The sequence below is a fragment of the Macrobrachium rosenbergii genome, chromosome 16, assembly GCF_040412425.1.
Source record: "Macrobrachium rosenbergii isolate ZJJX-2024 chromosome 16, ASM4041242v1, whole genome shotgun sequence".
Lineage (NCBI taxonomy): Eukaryota > Metazoa > Arthropoda > Malacostraca > Decapoda > Palaemonidae > Macrobrachium > Macrobrachium rosenbergii.
In genome coordinates, this window is record NC_089756.1 from 61,608,235 (window position 1) to 61,629,061 (window position 20,827).

A 20,827-nucleotide genomic window follows, 5' to 3' on the forward strand; every position below is an offset into this window, starting at 1 on the left:
AAACATATCCTTATGTGTATGTAATAAATGGGTTGTAATGTGTACAGGATAATTATAACATGTGGTTTCTCTGCATGGAGACAGCAGTAAATCGTGTGGTTTGCAATTTTTGCATGGAGACAAGCGGTGGCAATATCGAAGGGTGAATTTTACTTCTGAGATTCTTCTTCTTCTTTTACTTTCTTTTCTTGTGGGGAGATCGCGTTAGTTAACCTTGTTCATCAATGGGGTGGGGTATAAGAAGTGATTCTTTTCCATAGTGCTTTGTTTTTCTTTTGGAGGTTATTGTGCAATGTTTTAATCTTATATGCTTTTAAGGTCATGCAGAGTTTTATCGGGGGGAGGGGGGGCAGGGTCGTTTTCATTTAGGTAGAAAGAAGAAGGGGAGAGGCAGCAAAATGGCAGGTGGGGATTCAGGAGACAAATCATTGACTCGTAGGATTACGATGTTTACGTCACCTATCCAACCCTTTGCGGGCTCGATAATTGGAAGTTTGAGACAGCCAGTAGAGATATTTATAGCAAGTGTTGATAATCAATTAACTACCAAAAATATCACAGATGATACAGATGCATTTAATGAAGCTAAAGGGTTTCTTGCTTTAGATATTGGATACGTCGGTAAACGCTGTCGCAGGTGTGAGTTCAGAAAATGTAGTACTTGGGAGGATTTAAAGAAATTTCTAAGAGCCACGTATGGGGCAGATGAATGTGAAGATTTGGTTCGAGATATGAAAGCATTTTATAAAATTAGGAAAGGCCAGAGTTCCATGGTCGATTATAGCTTGCAGCCACAGACTTTAGTGGGGAAATCGAGAGGCTCGGACTGGTAAATGGCGATTCTATTTCATTAGAAATTTTTCAAAATTACTGAATTTCTTGTGGTTGTTAAATGACGTGCCAGATGCGATAGTTAACAGTTTCGATAGTCCGATAGAAGCTACTTCTGAGGAATCTTTTATCTTTTTCCAAATCAGGAAGCACATGTCAAAATGCCCAACGGTAGATAGCACATTTTTCAATGGGATGCCTAAAACCTTGGCAACAGGCCAAAGGAACTTCCTGCAACGAGAATCAAACTTTGCCTCTAATAGTTTTTGCAGTAAAGTGGAGAGTGATAGAAAATCTACGAATCTTACTCCACAATTTCGTTGCCTTCGTTGCAATAAACAGGGGCATACTAAGAAATATTGCCGAACCAGACATTGCGGCATGTGTAAGAATCCTTCAAATAATTGGTGGCTTTGTCCATTACTGATAAGGGGTAATGATAGACCAGTAAGTCAGAATTTTGGGAGTAGCTATAAGAAAGCCCTCAGGAAGGATATCCAAAGAAGCCCCAAAATAGACAGAATTTTTTGGAAAGGACAAAATGCTCATGTCATATAGGACTTTTGGGAGATACAGGAGAACGGAAGCCGGTGGTGAAGGAAGCCGTGGCTGGGTCTAGTCTTCTCATTTTTGTGGATACAGGAGCAACAGTCAGTCTAGTGGACTTTGACTTTTGTCAGTCGAAGTTCCCTCGGTTTCACCTAATGCGTTCAGAGGATAAAGTGCGTGATGTCCAAGCTCATAAACTGTAGGAGCAGCAGATATTTGTTTCTCGCTAGGGAACCAGTTAGTACAGGAATCAGTTTTGGTGGTGAGAGGGGTTAACTTGGGAAACAAGGTTTTACTGGGCCATCCAGTGTGTAGGAGGATTGGCAGTGAAGGAGTTATAACTGTTGGTGAAAACTGGTGGTTTTATCCCATACATAGGTACTGAGGAAATGGAGGAGGGTGTATGTGAAATGGGGAACAATGCTGGAATAAGTGGGAATAATGAGGAAATAGGAGGAAATTATCAATCACAGGGAGACTGTGAGCCTAATGATGAGGGAAAGAGAATATATAAAGGTGTTTTAATGGAGGATATAATTTTAGAACCAGGTATGGTTGCTATAGTGAAAGTAAAAATGAGGGATATTAAAGCGAATAAACAGGTGTGTGTGGTGGGAGGCAGTGAAAAACTTGAAGGTTTGGTGAGGACAGTTTCAACAGACAAGGTGTTAAATAAAGGGGTTACATGGGTGGAATTACTAAACTGCAATAAGTCAGTTAGGAGGTCTCAGAGAAATACTTATGTTGTGGATCTGGAGGAATGGAGCGAGGAGATGGATTCAGTGGCAGCAATATGGGCGCAAAATGAATTTTCAGAGGCTGAAATAGAGGTTAGAAGGGAGATACTTAGACATCATTTGGGTGCGGCAAACTACAAAGAATACATAGAGGGGTTAGGTGAGGTTTTGGATGGATACTCAGATGTTATTACTCTTAAAGGAGATAAACTGGGGTTGATGGATGTGTTAGAACACAATATACTTTTAGAAGAGGGGATTAAACCTTTATATGTCCCATCATATAGAATACCTTGTAAGGTGAGAGAGTGGGTTGAACAAGAGGCTAACAAGTGGGAGGATGAAGGTATAATTAGACCTAGCTCCTCTCCATTAAATTTCCCTTTGCTAGCAGTACCAAAGAAAGATGGTTCTATATGTGTATGTGTGAATTTCAGGAAAAAAAATTAGAAAACAATCCCAGACAGATATCCAGTGGCAAGTTTGCAAGGGTTTTTGCAAGTGCCATTGAGTGAAGAGAGTAGAAAGTTGACAGCATTTTCAGTCCTGAAAGGACACTATGAATTTACAAGGATACCTTTTGGTTTGTCAGGTGTTCCTATTACATTTACGAGGCTAGTAAACACAGTCTTCCATGGGATGTTGGGGAAAAATGTATATATTATTGTGTATATCGATGATACATTAGTTGCTACGGGCTCTATAGGGAAACATTTAGAAGTACTTAGGGAAATTCTCAGGAGGCTTGGGGTGGCAGATCTGAAAGTTAAACTAGCCAAGTGTGATTTCCTGAAGAAGAATATTGTATATTTAGGACATGTCATTTCAAAAGAAGGTGTACGAATGAATGATGAGATGGTTAGAGCTATTGCAAATTTTCCTACACCCATGAATAAGAAAAGTACTCACTCATTCATAGGCATGGCAGGGATTTTCCGTAGATTTGTGAGAGGTTTTTCTACGTTGTCGACACCTTTGATAGAGATATTGAGGGATGTCGTGCAATTTTCATTGAATGAAGCTCAGCGGGTAGCTTTTCAGAAAGCCAAAGAGGCTTTAATAAGTCCTCCAGTTTTGAAGTTCCCTGATTTTTCTTTAGCATTCATGTTATTGACGGATGTCAATCAGGAAGGAGTAGGTGCATGTTTAATGCAGAAATCTGAGGGTAAATTTCATCCAATAGCTTTTTACAGCAAGAAGTACAAAACACGTGGAAGTAATGAAAGGTTAATGACGATGGAGGACAAAGAGGCTTTTGCAGTAGTGTTTAGTTTGGTTCATTGTAAGATGCTGCTTTTGGGGAACGAAGTGGAAGTTCTTACAGATCATAAGCCATTGTTGGATCTTTTTAATAAGCCTGATCTTTCTCCTAAGAGGGCTAGGTGGTTTTTGACAATTAGAGATTTTGGTACTAAACTCAAGTACATTGAGGGTAAACATAATGTGGTGGCAGATGTTCTTAGTGGACATTTTGGGGACACAGAGGATAAACATGTGTGTAGTGCAAGTGGTGAGCATGTAAGAGGTGCAAAAAAACGAGCAGGTAAAAGAGAACTGCTACTTTTTTTCAAGATCCAGGCAGTTTATATAGCGGCAGACTGGCGCCGTGCCGCGAAACACAATGAGATCGTGAGTGACCTGAGGTCGATAATAATTAACAATAATATACAGTGAGCAAGTACACTTTACAACATAAAAACAGACAGAATTCAAATATGGATATAATCTTGAGGCCTGTGAACGAAGAAATACAAGATACACAATTGACAACAGGTGAACAAATATATACATAGTTTAAATGATTGAATTCGTGTGACCTGGCATGTTAGGCGTGACCAATTGTACAGGCGAAGAAAATGGGACGCCACCGTAGAAAACTTGCTCAGTGGAGACTTAGCGAATGACGCGTTCAGTGGAGACTTTGCAGACGGCTCTGTAGGTGCCTTTACAAATACTCACCCCCCCCCCAAGATGTGGGACGCGTCTGATCAGTCTGCGTATCTGCTGGGGCGCTGAAGGGTGCCACAGCTGCGTGAGGACAATGGGGGAGCACCCTGTGCGTGAGGCTGCCTGACTGCGGGTGAGGGCAGGCTTTTTCGGGGACGTCCGCGCACCCGCTGCTTTCGGGGGCCTGGTTGCGGCGAAGGATGACCGGGCAGGGGTTGCGCTGTGGTGACGTCTGTGTCCTCCTCCAGGAGGGCGGGCTTGACCCTGTCTATCAATACCCAATCGTTCCTCCCAGAAAGTGCAAGCAGGAACGCCTTGTTGTTCCGCTCCAGCACGCGGAAGGGGCCCCTGTAGGGTTTGGTCAGTGGCAGGCGGACGGCGTCATCCCTGACGAAGACGTGAGTGGTGGATGCCAGCCACGGCGGTGTGAAAGTGGCCGACCTGTCGGTATATGTCCGCTTGCAGGGGGTGAGCTTGCTGACCACGTCGCGGAGCCTCTGCAGCGATGGGTTGTGGTGATCTTTTGTCACAAGTTTGCCTGGGACCACGAGGGACTCACCGTAGGTTTTCTCAGCTGCGGATGGGGCGCCGTCGGCCGTGGGGGTGGTCCTCAAGCCAAGGAGGACCCACGGCAGCTGATATTTCCAGTACTCGGTGGTGCAGCGGGCCATGAGAGATGCCTTCAGGGACCTGTGAAACCGCTCGACCAAGCCACTGGCCACTGGGTTGTAAGCTGTGGTGGTGTGACACGTTGTCCCCAGCAGCCGAGCCAGGGCGGACTATAACTCGGACAGGAAAGCTGAGCCCCTGTCTGTTGTGATGTGGTCCGGGACGCTGAAGCGGCTGACCCAGCTGGAGAGCAGGGCCTCGGCACAAGCCCTGGCGGTGGCTTCTTGCATTGGTGTGGCTTCAGGCCACCTCGTTGAGCGATCTACCACCGTCAGGAGATATCTGAACTCCCCCTGATGGGGGAAGGGGCCCGACGACGTCGATGTGAATGTGGCCGAAGCGCTGCTCTGGCTGTGGGAACTCGCCTACCCTGGACTGTGTGTGACGTCCTACATTGCTGGTTTGGCACTGCAGGCACTATTTCGCCCAGGTCCTGGCGTTTTTCTGCAGTCCATGCCAGACGAACTTCCCTGACAGAAGCTTGGCCATTGACCTGCCAGAGGGATGTGAGAGGCTGTGAATGATGTTGAATACATGGCGGCGGCGGGAGGCTGGAACTAAGGGGCAGGGCTAGCCAGTACTGATGTTGCAGAGGAGACTTGGGCCTCCAGGGGCGAGGGGCACGTCCCTCCACTTCAGGGACGTGACGGCGGTGCGGTAGGCTGGGGTTTCTGGATCTGCGACTTGTTCCCTGGCTAGGTCTTCGTAATTTACCCCGAGCTGCATGGCGTTCAGCTCGACTCTGGAGAGGGCGTTTGCCACAGGATTTTTCTTGCTGGGAAGGTACCTAACGGAGCAGGTGAATTTGGTGATGGCTGAGAGGTGTCGCTGCTGCCTGGAAGACCATGCGTCCCCCTGCTTAGTGAAGGCGTGAACCCACGGCTGGTGGTCCGTGAAGATTGTGAAGGGTGTCCCCTCCAGGAGGAACTTGAAGTGCTGGACTGCTCGGTACACTGCACAGAGTTCCCTGTCGAAGGTGCTGTAGCCGGCCTCTGCGGGGTTGAACTTCTTGCTGAAGAAGGCGATGGGCTGGGGAACGCCATTGATGACCTGCTCCAGGACAGCACCACACTTGAGGTCCTCCTTGGATGCCGGGAAGATCGATTTAACGGCCCCCGTGTCGACCAGCATCATCCTGCCGGAGGCGGTGTCGCGGACGTAGAAGCCTAATGATTCTGGGACCCTGGGTTTTTTGGCTGCCATGGCTGTCTGTCCTGCTGGCCGCCGCCTCCCCCGTTTTTTGAACGGGCGAATGAACAGGGCGGTAGGCAGATCAGGGCATCTTTGTCTAACCCCTTGTGGTAGTGGCACATGCCCGGGGAACTCCACTTGTTGTGGGGCGGTGGGTGCCTCCTGGTGACGACAGTGACTTCCTGCTCCGCACCTTCTTCCTGCTGAATGGAGTTCACTGGTAGTGTGGGCCCTGTTAACCACTTCGTTGCCTTCACGCAGTCTGTCAGGTGTTGCGCCGTTTGGATGAGGATGTCGAGGGGCATGGTGTAGGGTTGAGGAATCTGGGTGCGGACCTCCGGGAGGAGTTGGCGAAGGAAGATCTCCCTCGACAGGCTTACTTCCTGCTGCTTTCTGCTGCCATCGAAGTCTGGGAGTGAGAGCAGGTTTTCGATCATGCCCCATGACTCCATCGCGCTTAAATCCTGCTGCGGGTTGACGGCAAGGTTGATGGCGTGGGCGGCCCGCTCGGTGATTGGTAGAGAGCACGTCTCGAGGAGGGCCTTCTTCAGGAGGTGGTATGTGAGGGGGTGTGTGGCGGACACCCGCTGGATGAGTTTCCTATAGATTTCCTCCAGCAGGGCGTTAAGGACTGTGTCAGCCTGCAGCACTTCGTCAGTAAGGTCCGCTATCCTGAACTGGCTCTCGACTCTATACAGCCACGTCGTTGGGTTCCCCTGCGTGAACGGTGGCAGCTTTATGGACAGGGCGGCTTGTGACTGTGCTGCCGGGCCGGGGAGTGTGCGAGGCGTGGGCATGGGTGTGGAGGAGCGTGAGAGCCTCGGTGCAGGGGTGGGCATGGGTGAGATGGGAGGAAGGTAGACATCCGAATCCGCAAGGTTCACGGTTAATTGCATGAGGGAGGGGATGTCTGTGTCCATGCTCGCTCTTTGCCCTCTTAACTGGAGTGGGGTACTCGCGTCAAAACGCACTCGGAAGTGTGCTATGTGCGTCCGTTAATGACGCTGGTGATTTTGCTGACGAGAGTCAGCACGCCCAAACGTTGGTTACAGCACCGCTGTTAGTCTGCTAAGGGCGTAAGTAAGTTCCTGGAGCCAAGACTGAGTCATCGTATGGGTCCGCTAATGGCTCCAGGACTACTCCAGGGGTCACCACTGCAAGAGGTGCAAAAAAACTGAGCAGGTAAAAGAGAACTGCTACTTTATTCAAGATCCAGGCAGTTTATATAGCGGCAGACTGGCGCCATGCCGCGAGAGACAATGAGATCACAAGTGATCTGAGGTCAATAATAATTAACAATAATATACAGCGAGCAAGTACTCTTTACAACATAAAAACAGACAGAATTCAAATATGGATATAATCTTGATGCCTGTGAACGAAGAAATACAAGATACACAATTGACAACAGGTGAACAAATATATACATAGTTTAAATGATTGAATTCGTGTGATCTGGCACGTTAGGCATGACCAATTGTACAGGCGAAGAAAATGGGAAGCCACCAAAGAAAACTTACTCAGCGGAGACTTAGCGAATGACGCGTTCAGTGGAGACTTTGCAGACGGCTCTGTAGGTGCCTTTACAAGCGTGCAGATTGGGAAATCAATAAGATGGAGATGAAACAAGATGAGGATGAGGTTTTAGCAGAAGCAAAGGCGTTCCTTATAGGTGAATTAGTGAGAAAGGGTTATAGATTGCCTTGTTCAGGTTTAGAATTAGAGGGTAATTTGTCGGTGAGGAAAATAAAATATAGGTTGAGAAGTAGTGAAGATAATGGGGATACAACACAAATCGTGGTACCAAAAGAGTTGATTCCAGTAATTTTGGAGATTACACATTGTAAATTTGGTAGTCCACATTTGGGGATTGAAAAGATGTATCAGAATGTCCATAGTCAATTCTTTTGGAAACATAAATTTTCTTCAGTGGAGAAACGTGTGAAGGAGTGTTCTACGTGTAATTCATGTAAACCAGCGAGGGTAAAGTTGTGTAAACTTGGGTCTTTTCCTATCCTGAGTAGGCCTGATCAGAGGGTGCATATGTATCTGCTAACAAACTTTTATGAATCAGGGTTTGGTCACAAACACTTGTTGGTGATTATAGATGAGTTCACGAGGTTCATGGAGATTTTCCCGTTAAGGAATAAGATGGCAGAAGACGCTGCGGTTATGTTTTTCAATAAATATATATGCAGATACAGAGTATCAGAGAGAATTTGTAAGCAGAACATTGGAATGTCTTGGAGAAATTATGGGGATAAAGAAAGTAAATAATCTTCCTTATAGGCCAGAAGCAAATGGGTTGTGTGAACGAGCTAATAGGAAAGTGCTCAAGGCTCTTAGAGTAACAGTGGGCGGTAATGATAATAACTGGGATAGATATTTAAATGTAGTCAGACATAGCATAAATACAACGGTTAGTGACACCACTGCTATGTCACCTGTGGAGGCATTGTTTAGTTATCCAGTTCGAGGTGCATTTGACTTGTTGCCAATCCTTTCACATTGAGATGATACAGTTAAATTGTTAACTGCTACAGCTAAAAAAAGATGTGCACATCTTAGAAGTAATCTTGAGTAAAAGACACAAGCAATGGTCATGAGTAGTGATACAAAATCAGACAGCGCAAGAGTTGCAGTTGGGGATGAAGTGTTCTTGAAGATAAATGTCAGAAATGAATTAAATTACAGGCTGGGTCCCAAGTTTGAAGGGCCATTTCGTGTTATAGAAGAGGAAAGGGGTGTTTAATATTTTTTTTTTTGGTTCTCTTCGTCGGGTTCAGCAATTATTTATGGGTTTTTCTTTCTCTCTCCTCTGTTTCCAGATCAGATGCAGAGATTTAGCATGGCAAATCTTAAACAAAATTTGTCAAATCCTTTAGCACATTTGAGGCGCCCGGCGGAGCAAGGGCACAAGTGCCACTACGGCCGAAATTGAGTTAGCAGTACGACATTTTTCCCCAGGCTTCCCTCTATGCATCAGTACATCGTATGTGACCGTAGGGTTGAAATATTATGGTCTAATATGCCATTGAACACGTACTTTTTCACCTTTACGGGATGTAGAAATTTCTGCCAACAGACTAGCTTGCATAAGGGCGCTTCTCAACTGTCCCTTTAAACCTGGGGTGGTGAGAGCAGTAGGTATGGGGGAGTGAGCATTGCTGTCTCTCTTCAACTACCTCCCGCTTGGACCTGGCATCCAATGAAAACGTGCACAGACTGGGTTCACGTTTCTATTCGCTTGCTGCTGCTCTATCTTGTATGACGGAACACAGAGACACCTCATCCTTTCTCTTATCACATGCTCTTCTGTTATCAGATGCTCTGATATTTTTTTACTTCTTATGAGTATTTTCTTAGTAATTAAATAGTTTTTTTACCATGGCTGATAATGTTAATAACAGTGATCACCAAGAGATTGATATTATTGAAGGTGAAGTTATCAATAGCGATCAAGTGAAGATATTAATGAGCCTCGTTCTTCACATGGTCGTAAAAGGAAGGCCATCCTGAAACTTGGAAAATGAATATCGCTAAAAAACTTCGTAATGAAGGTTAGGCTTATACTAGCCGAAAGACTCTTAAAGAAGTAGAAGCCCGTAAAACTGGACCTGCTTGTGCTGATGGGTGTTTTCAGAAAGTTACTATGCCTGTGATAGAGGCATTGTTTAAAGATTATTGGGGCATGGGGAACTACAATGCCCACACATCATATTTGCACCAATTAATGGCTTCAGTGACAATAAAACGTCGAAGGAAACCCGCAGAGGAAAGTTCGCGTACACAAAGAATTTTGTATAGTGTGATATATGGAAATAAGCATTACAATGTGTGCAAAAAAGCTTTTATGGCTATATTTGGAATAGGGGATAAGAGGGTACGTGTTGTTTTAAAGAAATTGACATTGGGGAAAACAACAGTGGCTGACAAGCGGGGAACAAACGCAAGAGTATCAAAATTTTCTGGGGAAAAAGCAGACCTTGTGCGTGAACACATTAAGACGCTGCCGACCTTGAAATCTCATTATTATCGCGCAAAATCTCGTAACCGCATGTACATGGAATCGAATCTTAGTGTTGTGAAGTTGTATGATATGTATGTGAAGTTTATTAAAGATGAGCACCCAAATGTGGATATTGTCTCTTTTAATTATTATAGTAATGTGTTTAGGACTGAATTTAATATTGGTTTCATGCCCCAGTTGTTGATACATGCAGCACCTGTATTTATTGTCAGCAAATATTTCAAAATATAAACAAATGGGTTGTGAACAGGCTCATTTGGATGAAATGCAACGTGAGTTGGATGCATATAAAGTGCTTGCAACACAAGCTAGAGCTGCGCTTGATAGCTTTAGTACTTCAGACAATGATGATATTATGGCGTTATGTTTCGATCTGCAACAAACATTGTCGACACCCAAGCTGAGTACTAGCGTTGCTTTTTATAAAAGAAAACTGTGGACATACAACTTTTGTGTTTTTAACGTGAAAACTCAGAAATCGCACCCAGTACTTCAATGACCTTGACACTCAAGAAGGAGGAAGGCTTAATGATACCCCTGAAGAAGAAGAGGTCCCGGTCATAGATGTTGACGTTGATGCCCTGGACATGAATTTCACTTGTGCTAATGTTTCTGGTATTATTGTCATTAATTTCAAAGAATTTTATTTTTTTATTTACCATTCATCTAAAAAATTTTAAAGCCATATTATTGATCAAAATTCAGGAATTACAATCAATGCTTTTTTTATTGCTATTTAGCTTTTTTTTGTATTGAGCTTTCTTATTTTTTATTATTTATTTATTTTGTGTGTGTGTGTGTGTTTACCATGACTTTTTTTCTTAAGTGTTATAAAATCAACAATTAAGGAAGGGCCAAAGAAAGTAAAATCAACCGTAAAAATCGTTATTATCGAGTAAAATAATAAGCTGGTACTCTGCTTTACCTTACATTTTATACTATAACGTAAGTATAATATATAATAATGGCAACACTTTGGGATATATGGTACACGGATAAATTTCCTTTAAAATGACGAAAACTAGATTAAAATCGTATGGTTAATTTCAAAGATATTGATGTTTGAAAACTTTAATTGCGTTTTTCTCAGTTTGTAAAAAACAGCGCTTGCGCCCTTGCTCCGCTGGGCGCCTCATTTATTCTCAGAGATTAAGATTACAGTGGACGGAATACAGGATAGAATTACAGAAACACTTACGTGGGTTCTGGATACGAAACCAAATGATACAAAGCTTTCTTGTGGTCAAAATAGGAGGTTTAAAAGGGCATCGGTCGCTTTAGCCATAGGGGTAACTGCAACGTTCATAGAAGCTGTAGATGGAGTAGCAATTATAAGTCTAGTGCATGTTGAGGCGTTGGAAGCCAAAGTAGCTGATCACGGTAGAGTTTTGGAGAAATTATGTAGTAGTAACGCAGAGTTACGCGAGCTGTTTGAGGGTTTAAGAAATACATATTTGTTGTAATTCGCTGTGCAGAGGGTTAGAGGTGACCTAGACTTGACAATAGCTATAACTACGGTTCATACTATAGTTTTGAATATTAAGAAAGAGACCGAAACTGTTAAATAAAATTAAATATCAAGTAAAAGCGATAATAGCCACATCAGAGGGGCATATTTCTGAAGATATTTTCCCTATAGGGGTGTTAGAGTCAACTTTGAAGAATGAAGCTTCAAAATTTTCACTGGTAGTGATTTATATAGATATTATGGAATAATAAAGGCATATTTGTCAGACAGGGGGTTGACTTGAAATTCCAACAAGTGATAAAGAACTGTTTCGTAGTTATATAGTAAGGCCTTTTCCTAGTACATATAATAATACAGTAGTGATGTTGGAGGGAATAGAGACTATGTATAGTATAGGTAATAAGTATCAGTCGTCAGCTATAGATTGTAAAGCCAAATGTTTGTTGGTCTATAATAGATATGTTTGTGGTAATAAGGGTTTTGCTCTAAGAGATATAGCTTTGGGGGTTGTGAGTTTCCATTAACACATGACATGACATGACACCTACAAAGTGTAGTTTTGTACTAGTTTCCGACAAGTATATAGTGGTCCCCATGCAAATATCCGCAGCAGTCTTTTGTAGAAGCTGCAGAATCACCGAAGTCTGCGAGAACTCTTCAACATCATTATTTTTGAGTCGCGGTTGTATGACGGAGAATGAAAGATAGTTTCTACGGAGTTCATCGTCCTCAGTAGGAGAGTTTATAATTCGATGGCGAACATTTTTCTGCAACATACACGTTGTCTCCACGATTTAGTGGAATTACCGACAGCACAGACACTACGATGTTGCCAGCGTTGAAGGAGGATGATGCAGATATTGACCATACAGAACTGTTACATAATCACAAATTATTGCCGGGTGTTCTAGCTGCATTGCTAGTAATTATTGTGATAATAAGTGTTGCCATTTTCTGAGATGCAAATTTTTGTGTGTTTCAAGAAGAAGCAATCTCCAAGCATTAAAATGGCAGTGACACATGAAGCTGCAGAGTAAATGTGGAATAAGCATGATCTGTGTCGAGGTCGACACAAGGTGGTGGCCTAGCCTGGTTCTATAAGTACGTGTCACTATGTGACAATGTAGTGTTCAGCACATTCCAGCACGTAGGTAAATGCCTGATGGTCTGCGGAATTCAGCACAGAGCGCCCGAACAAAAGTCACCTTTAGATACAGCTGTATCAGCGACACGTGACCAGAAGTGCACGTCAGCGTTTTGTCTTGAATCTTCTAGAAGCTTTTATCTGGTTAAGATCTGGATATGGGTGTATCGTGAAGGTGTTCATACGTTTGTCATTAATAAAAAGTGGCTTGTAATGTAAGTGTTGAAAGCTTTTGTGAAAAGCCATACACTCGTTTTAAAGGAGCCAAGTGAGAAGGACTTGGAGGGCTCTGGACCTGGTTCCTTGCAGGAGGGGTAAGTGTAAAGACAAATAGTAATTTCGCATTTTTTGTGACTTATCTCTTTGCTATCATTTCTTTCTGTGGTGTGATGGTTTAAGTATGGACTAAGTTGGTTTTAATTCTAATGGGAGATGATTTCATTGTAGTGGGAGATGATTTCATTTTAATGGGAGATGTTTCACGCTCATGGGTAGTCATAAGTGTTCATGGATTGTCGTGCACCTGCACATGCCCATGGCCACTATGGAGAATGACCACTTAAGTGAACTGGTGACAAAGGACATAAAAAGTTAGAATGGAGATGGAATCGTGTTGGGAGGTTTGAGATGGGAAGAATCCTGCTTATAGTTCTTGTAACTGATAAAACTTTTGGGGAAAATATTCATTTACCTTTTCTTTCCGTTTTAGTATTATCCTTATTTTTCATTTAACCTGTCATATGTTAGATTTGCTGAATAAACTATTTTTGTAAACACTGTTTGACTTATACACACTAGTCGTAGGATATTTAGCACTTGAGAGAGAGAGAGAGAGAGACAGACAGACAGACAGACAGACAGAGACGGACAGAGAGAGAGAGAGAGAGAGCGAACTGCTCGGATCATGTCTACCAACCATTATATTATATATATTATATATATATAATATATATATATATATATATATATATATATATATATATATATATATATATATATATATATATATAATATATATATATATATATATATATATATATATATGTAATATATATATATATATATGTGTGTGTGTGTATTTATATATACTGTATATATGTATTATATACACACACAAATATATGAATATAATGTAGGTATGTGTACAACCAAAGTTTGAACTCATTTACAGCAACAGCCCAGCACCAGCCACAGAATTGAAATGGTTGTTTCCTGCTTCCAAGGACGCTGAAGAAATATATCACGCACATAGATATGGCTCAGGTCTGACTGGTACGTGTCACCGCTACAATACAAAATTGCCATTGCAGGAAGAGCATGTCATTGACATTTGGCAAATGTTATTATACGTGAAACAATATTGTCTTTAAGAGCATTAAGGAATTTATAGAGTAGTTGAACAGAAGCCAAATAAAATAAATGTATATATATATATATATATATATATATATATATATATATATATATATATATATATATATATATATATATATATATATATATATATATATATATATATATATATATATATATATATATATATATATATATATATATATATATATATATATATATATATATATATATATATATATATATATATATATATATATATATATATATATATATATATATATATATATATATATATATATATATATATATATATATATATATATATATATATATATATATATATATATATATATATATATATATATATATATATATATATATATATATATATATATATATATATATATATATATATATATATATATATATATATTATATATATATATATATGTATATATATATATATACATAATATATATATATATATAATGTATATATATATATATATATATATAACCAAAGTTTGAAACTCATTTAAGAAGACGACAGTCAACAAAACAGTTGCATATTTATTTGAAATTTCGGTTGTTTCATCAGTCTGTAAAATTGAAAAATACACAAAATTCTCTAATTTAAAATAAAAGCTAAATTAAAAAAACGCCAGTTAAATTCTTTAAAATTACAACATACATAAAAAGGCTCAGGTCAATGAAAGACGTGACCACAAGCTACAATACAAAATTTGATACTTAGGCCATTGCAGGAAGAGCATTATAACAGTTTAAAAGAGCCCATGACGTTTAACATTTGGCAAAGGTTAGTTAAATAAAACAATTGTCTTAAGAGCATTATCTATATTTATTTAAGTTGATTTCTAATGCTAGAAAATTCAGGATTAGTTATATAGCCAGTTCTGTAGCTAATATAATAACGGACCTGCAATATATGAATATAATATATATATCTTGGGCATTCAAATATTGTAAAAATATTGGACTTCATATATATATAATTAAAAAAAAGGATAAATTGAGTTTTAGATATTTTTCAATTATTTGTTTGAAAAGATCATATATAAACTGATATATATATATTATAGCCATATATTGAACTTCAGAACTGGCTCAATATATAATATATTATAAATCATTTTCTAGTTAAAATCATATAGATAAAAACATTTTTATATATATATATAAACAATATTTAACGATATATATATATTATCATATATTTATATATAACGTATATATCTCCTCTATAAGTATATATGGGCATGCGTGAGCTTGTATACTTCGTCTTTCCCTATATTGATCAGGTAGACTATAAAAAATATATCTTTTTATTTTTATGTATGTTGTAATTTTAAAGAATTTAACTGGCGTTTTTTAATTTAGCTTTTATTTTAAATTATAGAATTAATTTAGACTGATATGTGTTTAAGTAACATAAACGTTTAAATATGCAACTGTTTTGTTGACTGTCGTCTTCTTTGGATATATATATATATATATATATATATATATATATATTATATATATATATATATATATATATATATATATATATATATATATATATATATTTATATATGTATGTAGTTCCTCGTTGGACGAGTCGGTAGAGTTCTCGGCCAGCATTCTGCTAGGCCCGAGTTCGAGTCTCTGGCCGGAGAATGAAGAATTATCAACCTCTGTGTAACTAACAACGTGTTTTCTTTCAATGGTAATTTTTACAAACAAAAATTTGGCTGTAGCATGGGAAGTCCCCATCACCCCTTCTAGCAAACTTGTACATGGAATTTTTCGAAACAGAACTTTTGTCGTCTATCAAACCCCATAATATGATCTGGCTTAGATACGTAGATGATATCTTTACTTTCTGGGACAATAGCTGGGGGACTTTAATGAATTTTTAATTGGCTAAATTCGCTAGTTCCGACCATAAAATTTAAAACAGAATGGGAAAAGGACGGAAAACTGCCGTTCCTAGATGTACTGATCATAAGAAAACAGAACAGGTATGCATTTACAGTATATAGAAAACCCACCTTCGCTGTCTCCTACATTCATTTCTTAAGCTACCACGACGTCTCCGTAAAAATCATGGTAGGGTGCAACTTATTCCTCAGAGGACTTAGGATATGTTCAAATGAGTACCTGGATAAAGAATTTAACACGATCCGCCAACACCTAACGCAACTGCTATATCCACCACACATTATCAAGAGGGCTATTAACAAAGCGAATAAAATATACTATAGGGGTCCCACTCACAACAGACAAATAGATTTCAACAACAAAATAAAGCTTCCGTATGATGAAAACATCCAAAAGGCCTCCGAACAACTCAGGCCTAACAATCCTTTCATTTTCCATTATCCCAAATCCATCGGGCGTTCGCTCATTAACGTATACTTAAATAACAAAAGGGAAGAAGCCGGAGTTTACAAGATACCGTGTAGTAATTGTCAGGACATCTACGTGGGCGAGACAGGTAGATCGCTCTCAAAGAATAACAGAGCAAAAGATCAGTACGTTACGCTTCGGAGAGTTCGGGAATTTTCCTACATATCAGAAATACAGGGCATGACATTAACTGGAGTGGGGCGGAGTTGGTTTTCAAAAGTAGCTGTCCGTACAAAAGAAGGATGCTGGAATCTGCTATCATCAATCAAACCAACAATATGAACCTGTCAGGAGGACATTGGAAATCGGATGACATCGACACCTTAATCCTCAAACCCCTCCTGAGGAAGATGACCCAAGAAACGCGACTGCCAGATCCATCGCCAAACGGGAGCTAATGAGGCCAAAAACCACTAGGGAATTTGGTCATTCTCCTCCTTCTTAAGAAACGCCACCTCCATAACATCGGAGGCCTAGGGCCACACCTTTATGTTTTTGTATATATACCATTGTAACTTTCCACCTGTCCATATTCTACCAGTGAACAGGGGCTAGTGCAGAAGGTTTCAACGTTTAAATGGTGCCTTCTTAATTCATACATGGTTTCAAAAAAGTTTAAATAGTGTTTTATGGGCCTTCTTATATTCATATTACACTGTAGTATTACAGGAAAAGATATATATTATATATATATATATATATATATATATATATATATATATATATATATATATATATATATATATATATATATATATATATATATATATACATTATATATATTATCCTTGGTTTTAGTTTGAAATATGCTCTGTGAGACAGGCAGCAACGATTTAAGGTAATTTAGCCTTGTGATTCTGACTTCGTGGGTACAGGAAAATGTAAAAAAAGAGGAAAACAAAGGAGAATTTCATACGAGCATAGGGCTCTTGTTACTGAGGGAAATATTACGTAAAACACGTGGGCAAATTTAAAGGAGTGTATTTACATAAATGATATCAGTACGGGAAAGAGGAACTCAAGTAGATTACTATCCTGAAGGAGATTCCTACAGGATTGAATGAAACTGGGGGATTCCAGACACAGTCCGAGAAGCTTCCACGAAATAGGATCCCTCTGAAATGAGAGATATGCACATTATACGCCAGTAATGAAAATAGACAAAAGAATAATGAATTCGAGGCTGCACTGAGGGTGCCAAAGGAGTAATAAAGAATTAATACTGCCGATGCAAGAGGCGCACGGACATTATTTCTGGCTTTCTCTTTAAGCAAATTTTACGAGACAAAAGCGTGAAATTTCCAGGCACTTTCTCAGTTTTTCCGAGGCGCGTGAATCCGTGGATGACTTGCGATTTCGAGGGCGAGACAATGCAAGGGCTTCCGTAAAGGGCAAGAAATGGGGACTCCTCGAAACTTCAATGGCAGGGGCACTTTACCAACGGTGGAGCAGTTTTTGCGGTCGAGGGGCACGAGGAAACGTATACTTTGGAAAGGGCCACGTGGTTGGGATGAAGGGGCATCGATGGGGCCAGGTGTTGGGGACGTTTTCCATATCTTCAGCCAGTGGTGAGATGCAAGGGCTTTTGCCGGGGTAAACACAGATGTTTTGACTCATTGCACCTGCTGCGAGGTTTTGCCTGTGGGGACACCTCCAGATTATTTGGGAAAGATCTTTATCAAAAATGGGAGCCTTTTAATCTTTTAAACCCTTGTTTTAAGTCGATAGACAGATGGTCTATCGATCGGCCGGCTGGCAGTAAATGAAACACAACAGAACAACCAACAACAACAAAGGAGGGGGGGAGGGGAGGCAATTTGCTAGCGAATTCTTGCTAATCATAATAATAATATATATATATATATCATGGTAGGTTGAACTCAGGAAAATGTAAAGAAATAGAACGAGATACGTTTTTATTACACGAAACATATCAGACAAACGATAGTTCAAAATAATTTAAACAAATTTAAAAAGATAAAAGATGGAAGCAATCCAGTTTTGCTTTAGTAAGGCACGTCGTAAAACAAACTGGGAACCTGGGAACTTAGACTTGAACCAACACTGAATAGCATATATTTCAAAGAATGACATACAAATACAATATAGTTTTCCTTTCAAACAGAGGAGCATAATATACATAAACACTCAGCAATGGGTGTATAACCCATGGCAACGTCAAAGTCAGCTGGGTGTGACAGTCGATACATCAAGTAACATCCAGTGACGTGTTTCTTCGCCCAAAAATCCCAGGCTCTTCACAGCGTTCTCTAGCGGCTTTAACTACTGTACATCTATTCGACTTACATTAGTTGTCACAACATTACTGCCACTAAACACTTTGAAATACGAACATAAGTTGGTAGAAACTATAGCAGTTACCATTACTACTTATGATGATGTAATAACAATGAGTGAATATTGTCGTCTTGAGATGGAGTGCCACAACAAGATACCCACACCTTGTAGATCTCTACGAACGAATCCATCTGAGAAATTTCAGTTACTTCTTGCATATACTGTACAGTGTTATTAATTATCTCAACGTTTTAGTTTTGCAGATTTAACACATATGATATAATTTGCACTGTGTAGTCATATTCTAGAGTAAATATAACGAGATTATGTGTTTTAAGTAAAAAAAAAAACACACGAAGTAACAAATGAAAATCGTTGCTTATCGTCTTTGTTGAGCGTACATAAGTATGATCGTATGAAGACTGAAATATACAGAAGAGGCTCCCTTTTAAGCAGGAATGTATGCATCGGAATGTATAATAGAAGAGGTAGTTGAGTGAATGGCATAATTAGGAGAAGGCAAGAGGAGACTGTATTGGATGAAGTAATATCGCAGATAAGAGCGAGAAGAGTTCACAGTGAACAAATGCACTAGTGGGATAAAGGTCATCAGGATATAGTCAACTCTTCTATAATGGAGTTTTGTTTCAGAATTGACATAAATTATACTGATGGGATATTACTTTTGTAAAAAAAAAAAAAAAAAAAATTTTGTGTTCTTAAAGAAAACAAAAAGGTAATTCTATGAACACAGAACAGAACAAGGGTTCAGGGTGCCCTAAATATTAATCCACAGAGCATTACAAAATGAATTGTTAGACTCCTTCCACTGACAGTATGGTAAAACAACTGCACTCAGCATCTGGATTGCTTTTCTCTGAGATGCACCTTATTTTTCTTGGACAGTGAATGGAAAATTAATAAAATAAATAAAGTGTGGTAACTTGTAGGCCTTCACTAAATGATGCTGAAATCGAGGGGAAACAAGGCAACTTCATCTCATGACTTGAAGTTGATTCCACTGCTTGGAAAGAATGGAATTTTTAATGTGAAAGCAACTGAAAGTGAAATATTTCTGCCCAGTCCTACAGCACAGAACGAAAAGAAAGGGAAGGAAGAAAATTATTGGCTGAATTCTGTAAGGGAGCAATGAACTCGCTGATAGAAGGAAATATTAAAAACCCAGTTACAAAAGTTTTGCTCACAGGGAAACTGTGTGTATGACAGATCAGAGACTGAACAGTATTGCCACTCTTTAAATTCTGACGGTGGAATACTATTAATCTTCCTAAACTGAAGTAAAATCAGAACGCTTAAAAAAAGCTGCCACACTGAATTCACTTAGGTCGTAGCTCCACGGCACTATTTTCCACCAGATATAGGAAATTTTAAGCAAAAATATTTAGGTTGGAGTAGCGCCAAGGAATGTTGGTACCAGACATGGAAGTAACAGAAATTGTTGATGTGATGGAGAGGCTGGTGGTAAATGTTCTACGTGCACAAGAGACTAGGTGGAAGAGAAAGGGAAACAGATGGGTTAGGTGATAAGTTTAACTTCATTATTGTGGGTTACAGATGGAAAGAAACAGAGTAGGAGTTAGAGTCAGTAGAGAGGGGAAAGAAAAAAATGGTAGAAGTAAAAAGAGTTAGTGACAGGCTCAGAATCGCAGTGTTACTAGTAAGGGAAGATATTGTTAATGTAATTTCAGCAGACTCACCCTGCTGGGCCGTCAGGAGCATGAAAAGGAAATGTTTGGGGAAAAACTTGAAACAGTAGTGAGAATAGTAAAGTATAGAGAGAATAGTAAAGTATAGAGAGAAAATAATAATTTTGGAGTTTGGGAAGAGTACAAATGAATATGAGGAGGCTCAAGGAAACCAAGGATTTAGTCCTTATGAATTGCTGTTTTGTGAAGGCAGATAGTCATTTAGTAATGTATGGAATTGGTGGAATATACGGCCAAATAGACTTTATGGTTAGGAGGGAAGGCAGACTTCAGTGTAGTAAATTGTAAAGTAATTCTTGGCGATGCACGTGTGAAACAACATAGGTTGCTAGTGATGATATCAAGATATGAAGCAGGAAATCCAACAAGAGCTCAAAGGGAAAAATAATTGATATATGAGATCTTCAGGGAGAATAGTGTGAGCAATGTAAGAAGTATGAAAGAGAAAGATAACTTTTAGGAACATTTAAGA

The 20,827-nt window shown here is 39.8% G+C and overlaps 1 protein-coding gene across 1 annotated transcript in view; it reads left to right on the forward strand.

Annotated features, from left to right (window-relative positions):
* Positions 1 to 20,827, forward strand: part of LOC136847476 (uncharacterized) — a 40,725-nt gene that overhangs the window by 10,057 nt on the left and 9,841 nt on the right. Inside the window, 1 exon segment of the mRNA XM_067119212.1 lies at positions 13,738 to 13,905. Within this exon segment, the coding sequence (XP_066975313.1) occupies positions 13,738 to 13,905 (168 nt within the window).